Raw genomic sequence first — 18433 nt, 5'->3', positions numbered from 1 at the left:
TCTGTCAACATTCTGTATCTTATATCAGTATTATTTATCCGGCCGTATAACTGTGCGATATGATATTCTTCTGTCAACATTCTGTATCTCGTATCTGTATTGTTTACTGAGCCCACCCGGCCGTATAACCGTGAGATACGGCGCTCTTCTGTCAACGTTCTGTATCTCGTATCTGTATTGTTTACTGAGCCCACCCGGCCGTATAACCGTGAGATACGGCGCTCTTCTGTCAACGTTCTGTATCTCGTATCTGTATTGTTTACTGAGCCCACCCGGCCGTATAACCGTGAGATATGGCGTTCTTCTGTCAACGTTCTGTATCTCGTATCTGTGCTGTTTACTGAGCCTAGCCGGCCGTATAACCGTGAGATATGGCGTTCTTCTAGATCTGTCAACATTCTGTATCTCGTATCTGTATTGTTATCTGAGCGGCCGTAACCGTGAGATATGGCATTCTTCTGTCAACAATCTGTATCTTATATCTGTATTATTTATCCGGCCTTATAACTGTGCGATATGATATTCTTCTTTCAAAATTCTATATCTCGTATCTGTATTGTTAAATAAGTCGACCGTATAACCGTGCGATACAGTGTTGTTCTCCTGTCAACATTCTGTATCTCATATACCTGTATTGTTTATCAAAACTGGCCGGCCGTATAACCGTGCATGTGAGATATGGTATTTTTTTCTTTCAACAGTCTGTATCTTATATCTGTATTATTTACCCGGCCGTATACTGTGCCATATGATATTCTTCTTTCAAAATTGTATATCTCGTATCTGTATTGTTTACTGAGCCGACCATATGACCGTGCGATATTGTGTTCTCCTGTCAACATTCTGTATCTCATACCTGTATTGTTAATTAACTTCGCCGAGTACTAGTACTCGAAGAAGATTATGTTTTTGGTTGAGCCAGCTGTTGGGTGGGTATGTCAGGAGCATAACTCAAGAAAGTTTCGATGAATCTTTACGATTCTTGGTAGGTGTGTAGTGGTTGTACAAAGGAAGGTCAAGTCCGAAAATAGTTCACCTTGCGTTTTTCAACAGTACTGCAGCGGACTTTGCATTTTTTGTGTTTGTATGTAGGCAAAAAGAAGTGTCGGAAACGTTAATGGATCTTCATGATTTTTTGTAGGTGTGTACATGTTGTGGGAACGGAGGTCAAGTTAAGAAATGGTTCCCCTTGCATTTTCCGTCGGTACTGCAGCGGGCTTTGCGTGGATGTGTATTTGTATGTCGCCAGCATAACTCGAGAAGCTGTTGATGGTTCTGTATGATATTAAGTGGATGGGTAGGGTTTACAGAAAGGAAGGTCAAATTCGACAATGGGCCTTCTAGTGGGTAACTAAGGTACTGCAGCGGAGCTTCAAAATTTTGGGGCATATCTTCTGAAAGTGCTATGGTAGATAGTTCATGCCACAGGAAGTAAGTTGTGTAAGTTTGTACCCCCTAGCAGCTTGTTTGGAACTGCAGTGGGTGTTTTTGTTTTGACCTTCGGACATGAATAACTTGAGAAGGGGTTGACAGATCGTCGTGATGTTCGGTATGTAGAGAGCTCAGATGGTGCTTAATATAATCAATGACTAATCATGCAAATCAAGAGCTAATTTGCATTATTAGTAAGGAAAGTTTGTAAATCCACTGCATTTCACAATGGGACATGAGATAGTGTCCCTGAAAGCAGGTCATATAAAGAGAGGGCCTTGCCTAAAAGTTATTATAAGGTCATGTAAATAAACAGATGGGGCACTCACTACTCTCCGGCTGGTTTTCAACGTGTTCAGTTTAGGCATTTTTGTCCAACACACGGTTGGCGACATAATGAAAAGGGGACAAAAGAGAAAGCCTGACAAAAACACCCAAAAACCACCCGGACCCACTCCTCTGCTTTGAGAGTACTCTGCTCCAAATAAAACTGCACCACTGCTAGGTACGGAAAAGTCACATGTTCTATGTATTTCAAAATGTGTATGATATAGAATAAAGATTTATTCTATACATATATATATTGACTGTACCATTTCATCATCGCTTTTAACTTACAACACTGCAATATCAAACCTTTGTGGCCCATAGATCTATAATATCAACATGCTCATATTTTTTCATTACCAGTTATAACATATATCAACGCACTAGACACATATGCTAGTCCAGTACCATAAATGATTAACCCTATCCAGACTGGACTCATATGGTCACTATGGTGTATGATCAACTCTTGCAGGGGGTGATAAGCATGTAAATATTAATCACTCTCCATAATAAGCCTTGTAATATGTATGATGCAGGTAAGACGTCACGGGAGAAAACTCAAGGTATGGCGCAAACTGGTGTACCTAGCTAAGTTACCTGATGAATACTACATTGTAGAGGTACCCAAAATAGTGGTCGAACCACATATGACGCGAAGTACATAAATCAAGGTCTTAATTACTGCCGGTCTTTATTTTCTTCCGGTTGACCAGATCTGGTTGTGCCAACATAACCGTAGAGAGGACAAGATACATGTCTAGCACTCCTTCATACTTTAATGTGGCTGTTGTTTTTGACGACGAGCAGTAACAAGCTTTAGGTTTCATCCACCGTCTCCGTCTTCACGTGCTTGTCCTCGTTACCGGAACTTTGTCAGTGCATCCACTATCTAAAAACTTGCATTGACCCCCACCCCACCTTGTAGTAATGGATCGTTCAATTTAAGTTGGTCTTATTATTCACCCAAAGTGAAGTACGCCATATTGGCGAAGACTAGCCAGGACAAAGAACTTGCCACGTGTACCTTGTACAGCCTCGTTGGTCTGGTGCGACTATTCACAGCTTCAGACAGTCTGGCTGGGTAGCTATTCATTGGTGGGTACTTTGAAGTTCAATACCAACAATTATCGTTTTTTCCTTCAGAGTGATGGCTCCTTGTGACCCTTGCAAGAAGTGTCGAAAATGTGACGGCACGGTTGAGGCCAGTTGTTGTATTTGCATGTGTCAGGAGGAAGTAACATGCACATGCATGTGTAACGTAGGCAAAGGACATGACATCGCACAAAAGTCTGCAGCTATAGCAGGGGGCGTCCTTCTTTGCGTCGGAGGGGTTGCGTTGACTCTGTTTACTGGCGGTGCAGCTCTACCGTTGTTGGCAGGTGCTGTGGCATCAGGGGCTGGTGTCAGTTCAGCCATTCACGGAACTGTTAAGGCGTTCAAGGGAGAGAAAATCTCCGGCACAGAGTATGCAATCGAGACAGGAATCGGGGGTGCCCTTGGTGTCGTCGGAGGGGGAGCAGCAGCTGCGACAGAAGCTGTAGCTGAGGCTGTAGTTGTCAACGTGGCGAAAGAAGGATTGAAGAGAGGGGCTGTAAAAGTTGGTGTCTACGCGGCAGGTGGCGTTGTAGAAGGAGTGGCCACCACTGCAGTCGGTGAGGTTGGAACTTGTGCAAAAGGAGAGAAGAATTGGGAAGACTACGGAAACGATCCAAAAATGTGGATAAAGGGAGCTGCAGGCGGTGCCATAGGAGGGGGAGCAGCAGTCGCGACAAAAGGTGTGGCAAAGGTTGCAACTGCCACGAAAGAAGGGATCAAGAAGGGGGCTGTAAAGGTTGGCGTTCACGGGGCAGGTGGCGCTGTCGAAGGAGCAGCCGACACTGCGGTCGACGTGGCTGGAACTTACGTAAAAGGAGGGAAGGAGTGGGAATACTACAATAAGAACAAGACAGAGAAATGGATAAGGGGAGTGGCAGCAGGTGCCATAAAAGGGGGAGGAGAAGTTGGGATAGAAAAATTGGCCAAGGTAGGAGAAGTCGCGACAGAAAAATTGGTTAAGGCTGCAATTACTGACGAGGCCAAAGGAGGGCTTAAGAGGGCGTTAGCTGTCCGAGCGGGGGGTGGCGTTGTATCATCAGTACCCAGCGTAGCAGCAGACGAGACTGTAAGCTGTATAAAAGGAGAGAAAGAGTGGGAAGAATTCGGGGGAAATCCAGAGAATTGGGCAAAGGGAATGGCAAAGGATGCAGGAGCAGCTGCCAAAAAAAAGAAGACAAAATTGGAATAGGTGAAGTACTGTCCATCGTTTCACCCGAGTATAAGACAGGAGTAGAATATAGCTTGATCAGAAAAGAGACATAAAGATCAACGACCGATAATGGTGGAGAAAAAGAGCCTGCACAAATCGCGAGCAGGTCTCAATGATAGTGATTCGACGATCCAGATTGTTTTTCTTACTTCACGCGTACGTTTTTGTTTCATTTTTGCATCAGTATTTAAAACCTATCAAAAAATCAATATGCAACTGCTTGTATGTTTTTAGACTGTGAATCAGAATTGGACCAAAGAAAGATTCTCACCTACCGAGATTAAGCTCGATCAAAGTAAAATAAGTAAGTAGAAATTGAAACGGGCACTATCAAACTACTGATCGTCTGGCACACTTAAAGAAAACGGACGATGACGAATATCATCTGTTAACCCAGAGAAGGGGCTTTAAACTCTATCCACCAAATGACGCTTTGGCGCCTGATACAATTTAAGATAAGCATCACAAAATGTCATCAGGGAACACACCAAAATTTTACGAACTTTAGATTACACCCATAGTGTAATGACAAACCGTGTGTACATTTCGGGTACTTACCCAAAATATTTCAATTATAAACAAGATTGGCTTGCAGCAACAATCGTTTCTTTTTTAAACATACTGTTCATCAGAAATACAATTCCTGAATAACCTGTCTATATTGTTTAAAGTAGCCAAAAGGTATCAAATGTACAGGAGATACATAATCAATGTATTGTATTCTAAACGACTGAAAAAATGCTATAATTACAAAATTTAAAAAAGTTTTACGATGACCGTTTTCATATCGTTTAAAGACTATGCTTTGAAGGCTTGGTTTTGAATTATTGTTGGCCGTATGTACATCGCTATGTATAAAACACAAAAGCATGGTAACATTTCTAAAACAGAGCAAAACTCGGGACCAGTTGCTTGAATCCTATGTAAAATTACGAAGTCTGTCAGGCATAAATGTATCTATCTTTCAGAGAGTGGTAAACATCATGAGGCATAGATTTTGTAAATTAGGAATATTTGCATTGACAAATAGAACTGCTGTAAAAATTCTTTATCGCCTTTTACACATAATTACGGTAGAGAGGGCTATAAAAAAATAACATAATAGACAAAGATGAAAACACCTAACCCCTTTTGAGAACATTGTACTGATGAAGTACGTAGTAGTTAATACTGTCAGGTTGAAATGATGCAAATTAGGACATTGTAATTATGTTGAGCCCAACATACTGTTGGGCGCAACATATTGTGTTCGTATGGTTTCTTTCTCCTGTCAAATCTTGTAATCGACTCAGCTCGGTCGTCCCTGCACCAACTGAGCTGAAATTTGGTATACAGGTAGAGTGGGTAAATACCCTGGGAGCCTTTTTCATTTGTTCGATATTGACCTTGAAAGTGATTTTATTGAGGTTTTTCTGACCAAAAACGTACATTTTGGCCTCCTGTGCTCTGGAAATACATCCAAATGACCTGAAATTTGCTATGGTGGTACGTCGAACAAATATTTAAAGAATCCCATTCGCACTTTCGGCATACAACACTTCGAAATACGATTTTAGAGGGTGTTTTGGGAAGAAGATCGGCTATTTTCCTCATATGGGGTCACTGACCTATAGGTCACATCTTTATTCATCTGGCCGGGTGGACTAATTCGGTCAGCCAATGAGAGAGCGCAGATTTATCAAGCTCAACCTGATTGGTTGAAATAGTCAATTTAATTAGGGGCACTACTGGTGCAGGCACAACTTCACTACTCCTTAACATCCTTGTGTTGTTATTGTTGTGTCCTACTGAAGTTAAGTGCAATTGAGAAAGTTCAAAGCTTTTCTGGTGTTTTTCTTATTTTAACACTGCATGGAAACAAAGATTTCTACAAGTCTGCAAGCTTGGACACTATGGTGAAACCTGACATTTCCTCGCCATGTACACTAATTTTCTACCCGTGTCTCCAAGATTGGACACCAGTGCAGTGCGCACAATAGTGCACACAAAGTGTCCAAAGTTTTCCACCTTAGGAAACATCCCGTGTCGAGACGTTGACAATAACATTAACAATAACAATAGAGAGTTGTGAAGTGCATGAAAATTTACCTTGAGCAAGGAGGCCCTTGCTTCGAGTAATTGCTTAAAGTTTTTGGCTAAAAATGACGTAAACCTAAGAATTTTCAACCTCCTTGCGTAAACCCCTGTTACATATCTACACTATCGGGCCGCGGGGAAGTCTTGAATATCGGCGCTGATCGATAGCGCATTAAACAAAATGTGTGGCGTAGCGTTGTACTAAAAATAGTATTTTCATCGCAACCACTCGCACTTGTTCAAAAAAGCCGAAGATTTCACCACACACAATCGTCTGCAACTTGTTTTGTTTGTGGTAACGTTACCAGATAGTCGGCTTGATGGCGAAGTTTTGTTGGTCACCTTTTTGCATATATTAACAGTGTCATGCCAGCGCCATATTGCATTATCGGTCCTGCATTTACTCGAAGTAAACATAATTTACTCTTTTAATACGAAACCAACTAGGATAAATACCAAGTACATTGAATTTCAATTATTCATTCAAATACCAACATTGCAGACATACAACAAACGTTAGCCTCTATGCCACAGTCGCTTTTTGCATGGGGAGGGAAATGGGCGAAACATGTTGCATTTGCTCCCGCAAATGTTGCCCTTCTAGTTACTTGCTTCGTTTATGAGAAAGTAAATATGGGTAGTGATATGAGGCCGTAAAACTCTAGTTATCATAATGATGAACATCAGTCTAATCCGATTTTGTTATGGTTACAATTATTGTATACAATATTATATTACATGATAAGTTCTAAGATTCCTTTAATTATAAATTTAAAAATTCTTGTAATGTAGCTTCCTCTCTGACTAACCTAGAAATATGTATTCAAATAAAGTATGTACTAGTATTCAAGTAAATTAGATATATATCATTACGTTGGTGAGATATTAAAACTGGTTGAAAATGCAAAACGTGTAAACGAAACTCTTTTACTCTAATACGAGTCAGTTTTTATATTATTTGCGTATTTCAGTAGAAAGATAATGGAAAAAGGATGAATATGAAAAATAATGTAAATGGCGTATTGTCATGAAAAAATTAAAGGAGATTAAGTTGTGTAGATCTGGGCCCCCTATTGGAACTGCAGGAGCAGGTTTTATTTCAGAATTTGAAAAGGAATAAGGAACGGTTGACGGATGGCCATAATGTTTGGTGTGTATATAGCTTGAGTGATGATTATCTTTTGGGCAGCGTTTGTATGTGTGTATGTATGTATGTATGTATGTATGTATGTATGTATGTATGTATGTATGTATGTATGTATGTAGAAATGCAGAGTAACTGGAAAAAGGCCTGGATGGATTGTCTTGAAATTTGGTATGTGGGTAGGTCTTGATGAGATCTCCAAATGATGACATTTTCGGCCCCCTAGTGACTTGTTACGGTACTGCAGCAGAACTTCTGGGTTTGATATCTCGTATTCTGGACATGCTATGGTCACGAATTTTAGTGGTAGATAGCTTTTAGGGAAGAGAGTAAGTGGTATAGGTTTGGGCACCCTAGCGGCATTTTTGGCACTGCAGGAGCAGGTTTTGCTTCAGACTTTGAAAAGGAATAACTCAAGAAGGGCTTGATGGATGGTCATGATTTTTGGTATGTAGATAGCTTGAGTGATGATGTACATGATTATTATGCAAATATGTATTCAATGTGCATAATTAATGAGGAAAGTTTATACATCCGCCGCATTTCACGATAGGACTCTCAAACATATGTAACTCAGAAAGAGAGAAATATGAATAGATATCAACTATGCAAATGAAGACCTAATTGTTTTTGTGAACGTTGAAGCTGACGTATTTTGTGCTAGTACATAACGAGTTTTATGCGTACACGACAAGCCGACACATTGCTGGCCTTTTGCGGACAATGTCGGCAAGTTCCGGACTCCGGAGTTCCGTGAAGCCTCAGAGCTCTAGGAGCTGACCATATCCCCCTCCCTATATAGGGAGGGAATATATATTTTTGCTGGCGTGTTCTTCTTCTTCACAAACCAAGTAGATGTAGGGTGGTAGCTCTAAAACTGGTATTGTAGAAATGTTCTGCATGATCACCCCCTCTGTGCATGTTCTTCGCTATCCGTAATGTCAGTGTACTGGCAAATCATATATTGTTGTCCAATCCACGTACGGAGACTGTACCTCCCCTCTGCTCACCTCTGCCATGTCTGCACTTTCTGGTTTCCTTCTTCCGCCAGGTGTCGCTGCATGCGTTCGCATGACCATTTCACCCAAGGCCATCCTTTGTGTCATTCGTCATAATGATTTTATAACGTTAGAACAGATGTGATATTATATGATAGCCTTTGAGGTGATGTTAACTCTTGTGTTGGTGATAAGCAGATTACGAATCATGTTTCAACACAACAATCTTTAAAGTAAGTTAATTCACACTAAATCACAAATATATTTATTTATTTATTGAAATGTATCATCCTAAACGTTAGTGTACCAAATAGGTTCTTATTTGCTACTAGGGAAACGAAATGTTGATGACCTAATTTCTAATTACAATATCCTTGAACTAGCCGGCCGTATAACCGTGCACGTGAGATATGGCATTCTTCTGTAAACATTCTGTACCTTATATCTTTATTATTTATCCGGCCTTATAACTGTGCCATATGATATTCATCTTTCAAAATTCTGGATCTATTATGTATTTCATATCTGTATTGTTTACTGGGCCATATAATCGCCCTTCGGGATAACATGCGTTGTACCAACACGGTATTTGCTGTCACCGCTTGATGCTATTGAGATGTACTTCAAGCATACGTAGGTTGCGTGGCTTTTCTGGACCGTTGGCAACTAAAACGACCGGTAAATATTCTGTACTCACAAAGACTTGTTCATGCATTCAAGTTTGTCGATAACCTGACACGTTGCTGGTTCATGTACTTGGAAACAAAGTACAGTGCACTTGTCAATGCAAAGTCCTGAGGAAAAAGTGGATGGTGTATGTTTTCGAATATCGATACAGAGTCAGAGATCGCCTTCTTTTCGGAATACCATATAGAGAAAGCGTTGATATTTTAAAGAGTGATCTAGCTGGCAAGGGGAGGGTATACTGTCATCATCATTACATATGTATATATCGACCTGTATCAGCCGGGATAGGTCATTTCCTTAGCTGTATACGGGCGCGGCCCTGGGCTAGGGGTAGCTATAGGGGGTAGGGGAGACTTGGTAAAGTAACTAGGATGGCACCCAGGCTAGTTAAGATGGACAAAGTATTGTTAGATATTATCGTGATATTTCGTAAGATCAGAAGCAATTCAATAGTAAACACAACGTGTACATGTTTTTTTACGTTTCATAGCAGTTGTCTATCACTTGGATATATTGCTCCAAATGTACCAATCTATAACCGAATATATACTCTAAGCTGACATGATCCAAAATTCACACTGACCGTGTTGGATATGTTACATTATTTGTGCTGGTGCACGGGCAATAATCAAGGTTGAAATAAAAATCACTTGCATTAAACAATAAAACTTAAAAAGTCATCATTGCGCTCAACACGGTTGAGCTTCCAATTAGAAGTTAAAACACTATACATCCCATCCCTTCATATTCTTTTCACAAATTATATTGTTCCTTATTGTAATGACAATGACATTGTTGTATATTCATGCCAAATAGGCTAAATGCAGTATATGTTGCATAACTAAAGGAGAGAAAGAAAAACATGTACCATACTACATCCGAATCTACGGTTTGCACGTCTCTTTTGTTAAAACATGTGTGAACGAATTAACAATTTTTTTAGTTTAAATATTTCAGTGTTTGCTTACGACATTTATAAGATATGCGAATATGTCACTTTTTGCTGGATAAGTACATCTCTGGTCTAAATATATACTTATCACAACATTGTACATATAAACGCGGAAAACGCTGACTATTGAAGCAGAAGCCACACGACACTAGCTGCTATATCTAACACATCTTCCTGATCACCCTCCAGTACTTTCTCTAACAAGTCTACTCCCTTCTGGCCAATAACCTTCTCTCTATTTTGTTCATTTCGAACCAAGAACTTCACCCCTAGCAACATCTCTCCCTGTGAGTATTCTGGAGAAAGTTCTTCACGTGATTTCTCGATAGTGGTAAGAAAGTCTTGTATCACTTCTTCTCTAACATAAGGGACCTCGAAGCCATCTTCACTGTCACTCATGATGTGCGCAAGCGTTAGAATGACGTCACGCACGATGGTGACGTCATCTCCGTCGAGGATGTGGCGCATGAGTAGAACGGGCACCTTGTCGTACGCGTCATGGTGGAAGTGATGACGACAGGCCTGCACGCGTGCGCAGTTGTACAGAATGCTGGTAGCTGACGTCAGCAGGAATGTCCGGAAGTCCTGAGTCATATATAAGAATATAAACATTTACCTCAATAAGTATGCAAATCAAGTCCTGATATGCATAATCCATACATCTTACCTTTTTTACATATTACATTCATCTGGTCTTCATCAAAGGTACTTACAGGTCAACTAAAACTCTCCTGCAGTTCCAAAGAAAGCTGCGAGTGGGCTTCAATTTCTGTCACTTTTTTTACATACACAAGAGCAATCTACCACCCAAAAATCGTGACCACAGCTTGTCCAGCACACGAGACATCGAAACCAGAAGTTCTGCTGCAGTACCTCGGAAAGCCGCCTGGGGGCCCAGTATGTAATCACTTCTTCATTTTGCAAACATCTACCAAAATGTCCTAAAGATCCATCCACGACGTCTCAGGTTATACAATTAACAGACATGCACACACACACACACACACACACACACACACACACGCACCCCCCCCCCCACACACACACACACACGCACACACACACACACGAAATCATAACCTTCTTAACAAACGTTATGGACATCCCTTTACACTATTGTGTGGACAACAATTGCTTGTGGCATCTGCACTAATCATGATATAGTGAAGTGAAAAGACATAAGTCAACATCTCGAAAGTAGCCCCCGTTGGTGAAAAGATTAACTTACCGGTGGTTCTGACAAGTGCAGTCGGTTATCGTCTGCACCTTCTCCGAGTTCCGTCAGCAGGTACGTGAGCAGTCGCCCCTCCGCCAGCTTTCGGCAGAACTCGCCCCCGTGTGCCGACAGACTCCACACCGCCGTGCGCAGGGTGACGACGTCCTGCCACACCTGCTGGACACTCTCCGGAAATGACGTCACAGTTGTACTGACCGGGGTGACGACGTCCTGTCCCAGCTGTTGGACACTTTCCGGAAATGACGTCACGGTCGCACTGACATGTATGACGTACTTGGCCAGGGAGACTGCACCTTGACGGTTAGTAAATTCTTCTGCAATGGCCTTCTCGGCGTCGTGCGTTGTGGACGACCTGTTGTCCGTGATGAGTATTAGGGCCAACATGACGAGATCCATGTCGCCGTTCTCAGGAGAAGTCACTGTCATGTATCTCGACAGATATGTCACGACTTCTAAGACTGGCTGCACCCCTGCCATCTCACCGATGTGCTCTTCTGTAGATGAACCAGCAATTGTTTTGTTTTTTTCTGACAGAATGTAACCAATGTTGAGACACGGTTTTTTTCTAAGTAACCTCATTGAATGTAGTTTTACAAATGTTCAACACCTTGTTTATCAATTTTCTATTAGATCCCTCGTCTTACAATATTCATACCATGCTCACAATTCTATGCGGCATGTCCAGAGGCATCGCCGGTTTTGGATATACATGTATATTTCTCCCCATCATGGGTATCATGCTAGCTTATATCTCTCGGCAAGATGATGAGATGATGATGACATCTCCTTTTTCAATAATAAACTTACCTTGGACGTCGATGCCATGTTCGACCTGTGAATCTCTCCTAAGTAGGACAGAAACAGTCCGTAAGGCGATCCTGACAAGTCCGTCGGGTATCTTTCCTTTCAGTCGTACCAGAGACCTGATTTGGTGGAGAGTCCGCCTATAGTAAGCTGCAGACTCGTCCTCTTGGCCCAGCCGGGCGTATTCAGTAGCTATGGTGTACAGAGCTGTGGTCACCTCGGTACTAGGACAGTCCCTCCCGTGGTAGTCCTCCCAAATGCCGAGCGCTTCTTTGTAACAACGGATCCCTTCTTCGGTATCGCCACTTTGGCCATAGATGTTTCCCAGATTTGACAGAGATTCTGCCAGTTTGGGATGAAACGCCCCTAGGACATCCCTTCTGATTCGGACAGCATGTTCCAAATGCTCTATTCCTCTCTCTTTGTCTCCATCGTAGAAAAGGGCAAGTCCAAGGCTGTTCAAAGTGGATGACATCTCTAGGGTGTCGCGATCATGGGAAATGTTCCTTCTCATATCCATCGCTTCTTCAAGATGTTTGACTGCTTCAGCATAGCGACGATCAAGAAACAGGCTGTCGCCTAAGGCCTGGAGTGTCATTGCGATACTGTTCATCCCATCTTCTCCTTCCAAGATCAGCCTCTTCATCCCCAATGCCTTTTCTAAAGCGTTGATTGCTTTCGCGGCTTCGTTGCTGCGCTGAAAGGAGACGCCAAGGTTGTAGAACAACGCTGACGCTTCCAGATCGCTGTACGTACCGATCGGAAGAGAAGATATCTCGCTCGATAGCTCTTCGTAGAACGTCGCTGCTTTAACAAAATCCTGGAGGTCAAAATGTAAATCCGCCATGTTGTTCAGACATGATGCTCGAAGTTTCCGTGTGTCCAGATCGTTGTCCAGACGCCGAGTCATGGTGACCGCTTCCTCGAACAACAGTGCGGCCCTTTCACGGTAGCTCCTGCTGAAGAGGACCCCGCTCCTCGAAAAATCTACGAACGACTTGGCCATGTTGAACAAGGTCCCTGCAATATCAATGTGGCACGCATCTTCTCCGTGTATCATCTTTAGGGTGCCAAGAGCCTTTGTATAGTTAGCTGCTGCAGACTGTGACCGCCCTGTATGATTGTACGCCGTTGCAATGTTCTGGTACAAGGACACAATTTCGTTTAGTTGTGTTTTCTCTTCTACGTCCAACATTTGCAACAGATCTACAGCTTTTTCGAGGTGTGTGATGGCATCCTGATGACGCTCGGCAACGAGGAGGCTTCTTCCGAGCAACTTGTGGATCTTTCCCATCGTAGCTGGCGTACACTTAGTGTCGTCCCCTTTGTGGATCTCGACTGCTTCTTGGCACATCTGAATCGCCCGATTGTGGTCACCTAACTTCTGATACGTGGCTGCTAGGTACGACAGAAGTACGACTGGGTCCATGTCGGCTGTCTCCGCCTCGCCACGGCGTTTCATGTTTGCAATCTCCTCGTAGTAACCTCGGGCCGCTTGATAGTCCCCTACGTTGTAGAGGACATGGCCTAGGTTGTAAACACAGGCCACGATGGCTCTACCATCATTTCCATGTGGAACGTTCCTCAGTGTGTCAAGAGCTTCCATTAAGAACTCCGCCGCCGCCGAATCTTCTCCAAGAGTCATGTACGCGATACCTAAGTTGTTGAGGGCTCTAGCGAAATTTTCGTCTGAGTGAAATCCGGGAAATTGCTGCCTTGCGCGAAGAAAGGCCTTGTAATACTCTACAGCTTGCTTGTAGTCGTTTCTTCTTACGTGTGTCTCCGCAAGATAGAGTAAGGAATCGACCATTTCTTCAGTCTGGAAGGAGCGTTTTTGACCGAAGTAGATGGCTTCCCCAACCTTCATTGCTTCATCTGGTACTCTGTTGCTTCCTCCGGGTTTCCGCTCATTGTGTGTGCATGTCCCAAGAGATTGAGTAAGCTGCCTGTTTCGTTGTTGTAGTAAACGCTCTTTTCTGTTGACTTCCTTAAAGCCAGTGCCTCTTCATAATGACGGATTGCTTCGTCGTACTCATTTAGCCGGAGCAAACTATGGGCAACAGCTTTTAGTAACTCTGCCCTGCGTTCGTGTGTAGCTTCTCTCCCATACAGACGGTTTCGGATTTCTAACGCCAGGCTGTGACAGGAAAGAGCATCTTGATGTAGCTCCCTTTGGGAATAGATCTTGCCCAACGAAAAGAGGACCAAAGCCAGTGTCGGATGAGCGGTGTCCTCTCCGTACAGTGTTTTCGCCATGTTGGCAGCTCTCTCGGCGTAGACGGTTGCTTCTTCAAACAGGTCCATGTCACTGTAACAGCTGGCCATGTTTGATAGAATGGTAACCGCTAACGGGCTTACGACTCCATCGCTAACAACTGATAGGGCTTTTGAGAATGATTGTATCGCCTTGCTGCGTTGTCCTTCCTTGATCCACGACACCGCAATGTTCTGGTTGACCCCGGCCTCTTCTTCGTGTGGAACTTCCCCTCGAAAAAGCTTCTCGCGAACACGCAGTGACTCTTGGCAATACCTTCGCATAGATGCGGGATCATCGACGAACGTGGCTCCAATAGCGTTCAGCAGATGTGCTTGAAGATGAGCAGCAGAAGATGTAGTCTTAGGCCAGATCTCGAGGGCCTCCTGAAAACATTTCCTAGCTTCCTCCTGTAGCCCAAGTTCCACGCATATCATCCCGGCATGTTGCAGTATACTGCACGTCCTATCCGGGTTACCGTCTCTGTCCGGTTGCTGTAACGCTTCGTACATACTTTGTTTCGCCTCCTCGAACTGAAGCAGGTGAAGATGTACTAATGCTCGACAGATCGGTCCATCGTCATACAGGTTTTCCCTCACGCGAAGGCCGTCTGATCGCTCACTTGTCGCGATCTCTTCGACAAACATCTTGATGGTTTCTTCTAAGGGTATCATCGTGTAGTAGTAGCGAGAGATCATCTCTGATGTTGGAAAATGATACACGTTTTGTACTTTGTCCTTGCTTGATTCGTTAGACTTGGCGGCGAGTTGTGGCAATGCAGGCAATGAAGAGAAGGAATCCTTCTGGCTGTTGTTGTCAAGGTACGTGCGCAGTCGCATCTCATTGGCTATGGAGATCAGGACCCGGATGTTGTGCGAGGACGCGGGATCGAGGTTACCTCTCTGCTCCAACTCGTCAATGATGTCCCACGGAGAGTGGTTTTTGCATCCATGAAACAATCCCAGTCCTGAAACTACGAGGCTTGGCAACCGATGCATGTCTCTTTTGGCTTGCATGACTCTTCCTGCCATGTCTAGGTCGTGTAAGGTGGTGTGGAACTTAGCTACATCAGATCTAAGCCCCGTGAGATGTCGCTTGGTTCGGACAGTCCGCATCAACCCCCCTTCCAGTTGGCGCATCTAGTATGTCCCTCACCCGCGCACGGTAGTCTTCCAAAAGGTTGGCGTCCCCAGCAATGAACGCCGTTTGTTCCATTACCTCAGCAAGGTGATAGCCTTCTTTTGCAGCTCTGTCTTCCGTTTGAAGCTGCGCCATTTCTTCGGGAGTTTTCACCAGGTCAAGGGGAAAGGGTTTGTTCTTAGTCGGTGGTCTTCCGAACGGTACTTTACAGGCCCACGGCATTGCCCCATCAAATGACAAGCCTCTTGGCCCGTCGTCGTAGAACCAAGACGCCGTGGGATCCTCAGAGTAAAAGTCGTTGAGGGACTTGATTCCAACAGATGGGAGTATGGTTTCTCCAAGGTTTAACACCTTGATGTGAAGATATCGGGAGACATTCATGAAGAACTGTTTCACCTCGTCGCCGCTGTCATCTACCAAGATGGCGAACTCTATGTCAGAGTAAGGTGTCATTTCCTTCCTAGCGAACGACCCTAACCCAATGACAGTGTATCCAGATGGCGGGTCACCAAGGACATCGAAGCACTCGGAAAGAAGTTTGCGAAGAAACTGTTTCAAGGCTTCGTGGATCTCACTGAAGACGGCTTGTACTCCGATACATCTTTCTCTCTCTATGTCTGTCCTTTGCTCTTGCGTCAGGGCCGGTGAGTAGGGGTTGAATTTGTGGGCGAGAACAGCGAGAGCTTCACGAGTCGTTTCGCGAATGCTTTGCAGCACGATCTTGTGTTCTTGGTCAAGACTATACGGCGATGCAGTTTGAGACGCGTCCTCGCCTAAGATTCCCTCTAGAAACGTCTTCTCTGCTTGCTTCAATGAGTCGACTAGACATTGCCACCTTTCTGCGTTCTTACATCGAACAAGAGCAGAATTGTACAGCGCTATCGATTTCGTAACCATCTCGGCATCATTTCTTTTGGCTGCGCCCTGCATGTAAACGTCTCCGAGGCGCTGTAGACAGTACGAAACCTTGGCGTCTTCTTCGAATCCGCCTTGGCGGCAGGCAATCTTAAGAGCTGCCGCGAACTCCTTCTCTGCGGCGCTGTATAACCCGATGTCAACACAGCTCTGTGCACTACACAATAGCTCATCATAGGTTTTATCAACTTCGACTTGGTACGTGATGTGACCTTCCTGATCTTGACTCTCTGCCTGTGCTGTGGGTACCGCTTTCTCTTTACCTTCCGTTTGTGGGTGAACATCGGTATCCGACAGCTGGTCCTCTCTTGTTGACATGTCTCCTGTTAGTAGCGATAGTTGAATGGCATACGCCAGGGCTTCCTCCTCTGTCATTATCTCTAATGTTGAACCGTGAACCTCGCCATCTTGTGTACGCAGTTGACAAGAAGATTCGAATAGTTCGTCCGTTTCTTGTGATCGGAGACTGTCTTGTGGGCTGCTACTATTTTCACTTATACTAAGGAAGTCGTCATTCTCTGTGGTGGCTTCGTGGTGATCTGCCTTGACTAGGTCATCGTTAAAAGGTTCTTCTTTCTTCGTGGCTTCATGTTGAGACTCTTCCACGTTTCCATTGAACGGGTCTCCCTCGTCGCCGACGTTTGCGTCATCTGTATTCCTACCCTCGTAAGTTTCATCTGCTCCTGAAGCAACTAAACTATTCACTTCCAAGGGGACATACACATCTTCGTCTTCCCGTTCTTCAACTTTCTCCATTCCATCATGTCCATGTTTGTTACTATGAAGTTCATGGTCTGCCATTTCCAATCATATATGTCGTGTGAAGTCTAGGTATGATTGTATCTATATTGAACTTCCTAGCAGGTAATAAATATAACGTTGCTTCTCTTGTTTTGTTATCCCTCCACTACAGCTCTGTGATGCACTTTATCCTGTAGTGATGGCCTCTGGAATGAATCAATGGATTTTTTTAAATAACAAATTGTATGTTTGAAGTTCGGCGACCTCATAGCTATGGAATTTACCTAATTTGCATAATGTATTAAGTCATACATTGAGGTATTAAGTCGTACAAATGCTCACTTGTACATAACTTGTATACGTCACGAATATGAAGTACCAATTAATCATTTCTTTGATTGGTCAAGGTCTGTTTAACTACGTACCAAATTCCATAAAAATACAGCCTTATCTTCTTGAGTTATGCTATTGAAGCGCAAACCCCACAAACACAACGCTAGTTATGCTACTGAAAATATTTGCAAAGTACATTCCTCATACCTGAATACCATCTTCGGGAATAGAATCCAGGTATATCTAGCGTTCTCGGTGAAAAGCTGCATATATACAGCGGTATTCACAACGTTCAATAAATAAAATCGGTGTTCTCTGTGCAATTAAACGGTTATTATGCATACAGGTGTATATGGCTGCAGACCCTATGGTCAAGCAAAGGCCCCACCTTTATATAGATTGTCTAAAGCTGTCCCATATAAGACACAAAAAGCCTTTAAACACGGTCCAATTGAACTATTTGAACCATTTCTTTGATTTGAATATAGATGCGTGTTCCTTCTGGTATCATTTATAACTAGAAAGGCAACATTTTCGAAGAAATGCAGGATATTCCCCTCCCATTCCCTACACCTCAAATGACATCCTTAGCATTTACTGTACGGGAATTATGAAGTTTCTGCATTAATTATGGAAAGGAGGTCCTTATTAGCATGTCCAGGTATATCCTATATAATGTCCTTGGTGTATCTAACCTTCCTAAAGGTACCTACATGTGAAGTATGACATCCGTAGCCTGCACATTAGCATAATTTATGGCCAAGTGTATTCACCTTTTCTAAAGGTACCTACATCTCAAATAATATAACATCCGTACCATAAGGTACATAAGGTACATATAACTTTCTGCAATACCATTACTAAAGCTACCACCCCACATCTACCTAGTTTTGGGCAGGACAAGAAGATAAAAGAAGAAGAAAGAATAAGAAGAACAAGCAGGCAAAAACAGTGTATTCTCCCTCCTGTGGAGGGGAATATAATCATGAATGGCACCTGTAAAATCCAAATTCGGAGTTACCAATTAAAAATGTTACCCGAGTTTCCGGAGTTCCCAACTTCGAATGTCGACATACCATCACGCGC

General features: G+C 43.3%; 1 protein-coding gene across 1 annotated transcript; it reads right to left on the bottom strand.

Moving 5' to 3' along the window:
- Positions 1 to 9311: 9311 nt before the first annotated feature.
- On the bottom strand, positions 9312 to 13831 carry LOC136432434 (tetratricopeptide repeat protein 28-like). The gene is made up of 3 exons (XM_066423722.1): positions 11968 to 13831; positions 11152 to 11654; positions 9312 to 10508 (listed from the first exon to the last, which is right to left on the bottom strand). The coding sequence occupies exons 1-3, from the start codon at positions 13829 to 13831 to the stop codon at positions 10047 to 10049; spliced, it is 2829 nt and encodes a 942-aa protein (XP_066279819.1). The 3' UTR covers positions 9312 to 10046.
- Positions 13832 to 18433: the final 4602 nt, after the last annotated feature.

This window comes from Branchiostoma lanceolatum, chromosome 4 (genome assembly GCF_035083965.1).
Source record: "Branchiostoma lanceolatum isolate klBraLanc5 chromosome 4, klBraLanc5.hap2, whole genome shotgun sequence".
Taxonomy (NCBI): Eukaryota; Metazoa; Chordata; class Leptocardii; order Amphioxiformes; family Branchiostomatidae; genus Branchiostoma; species Branchiostoma lanceolatum.
Note: the sequence above shows the minus strand (reverse complement) of the source record. Positions and strands in the feature narration are given on the sequence as shown.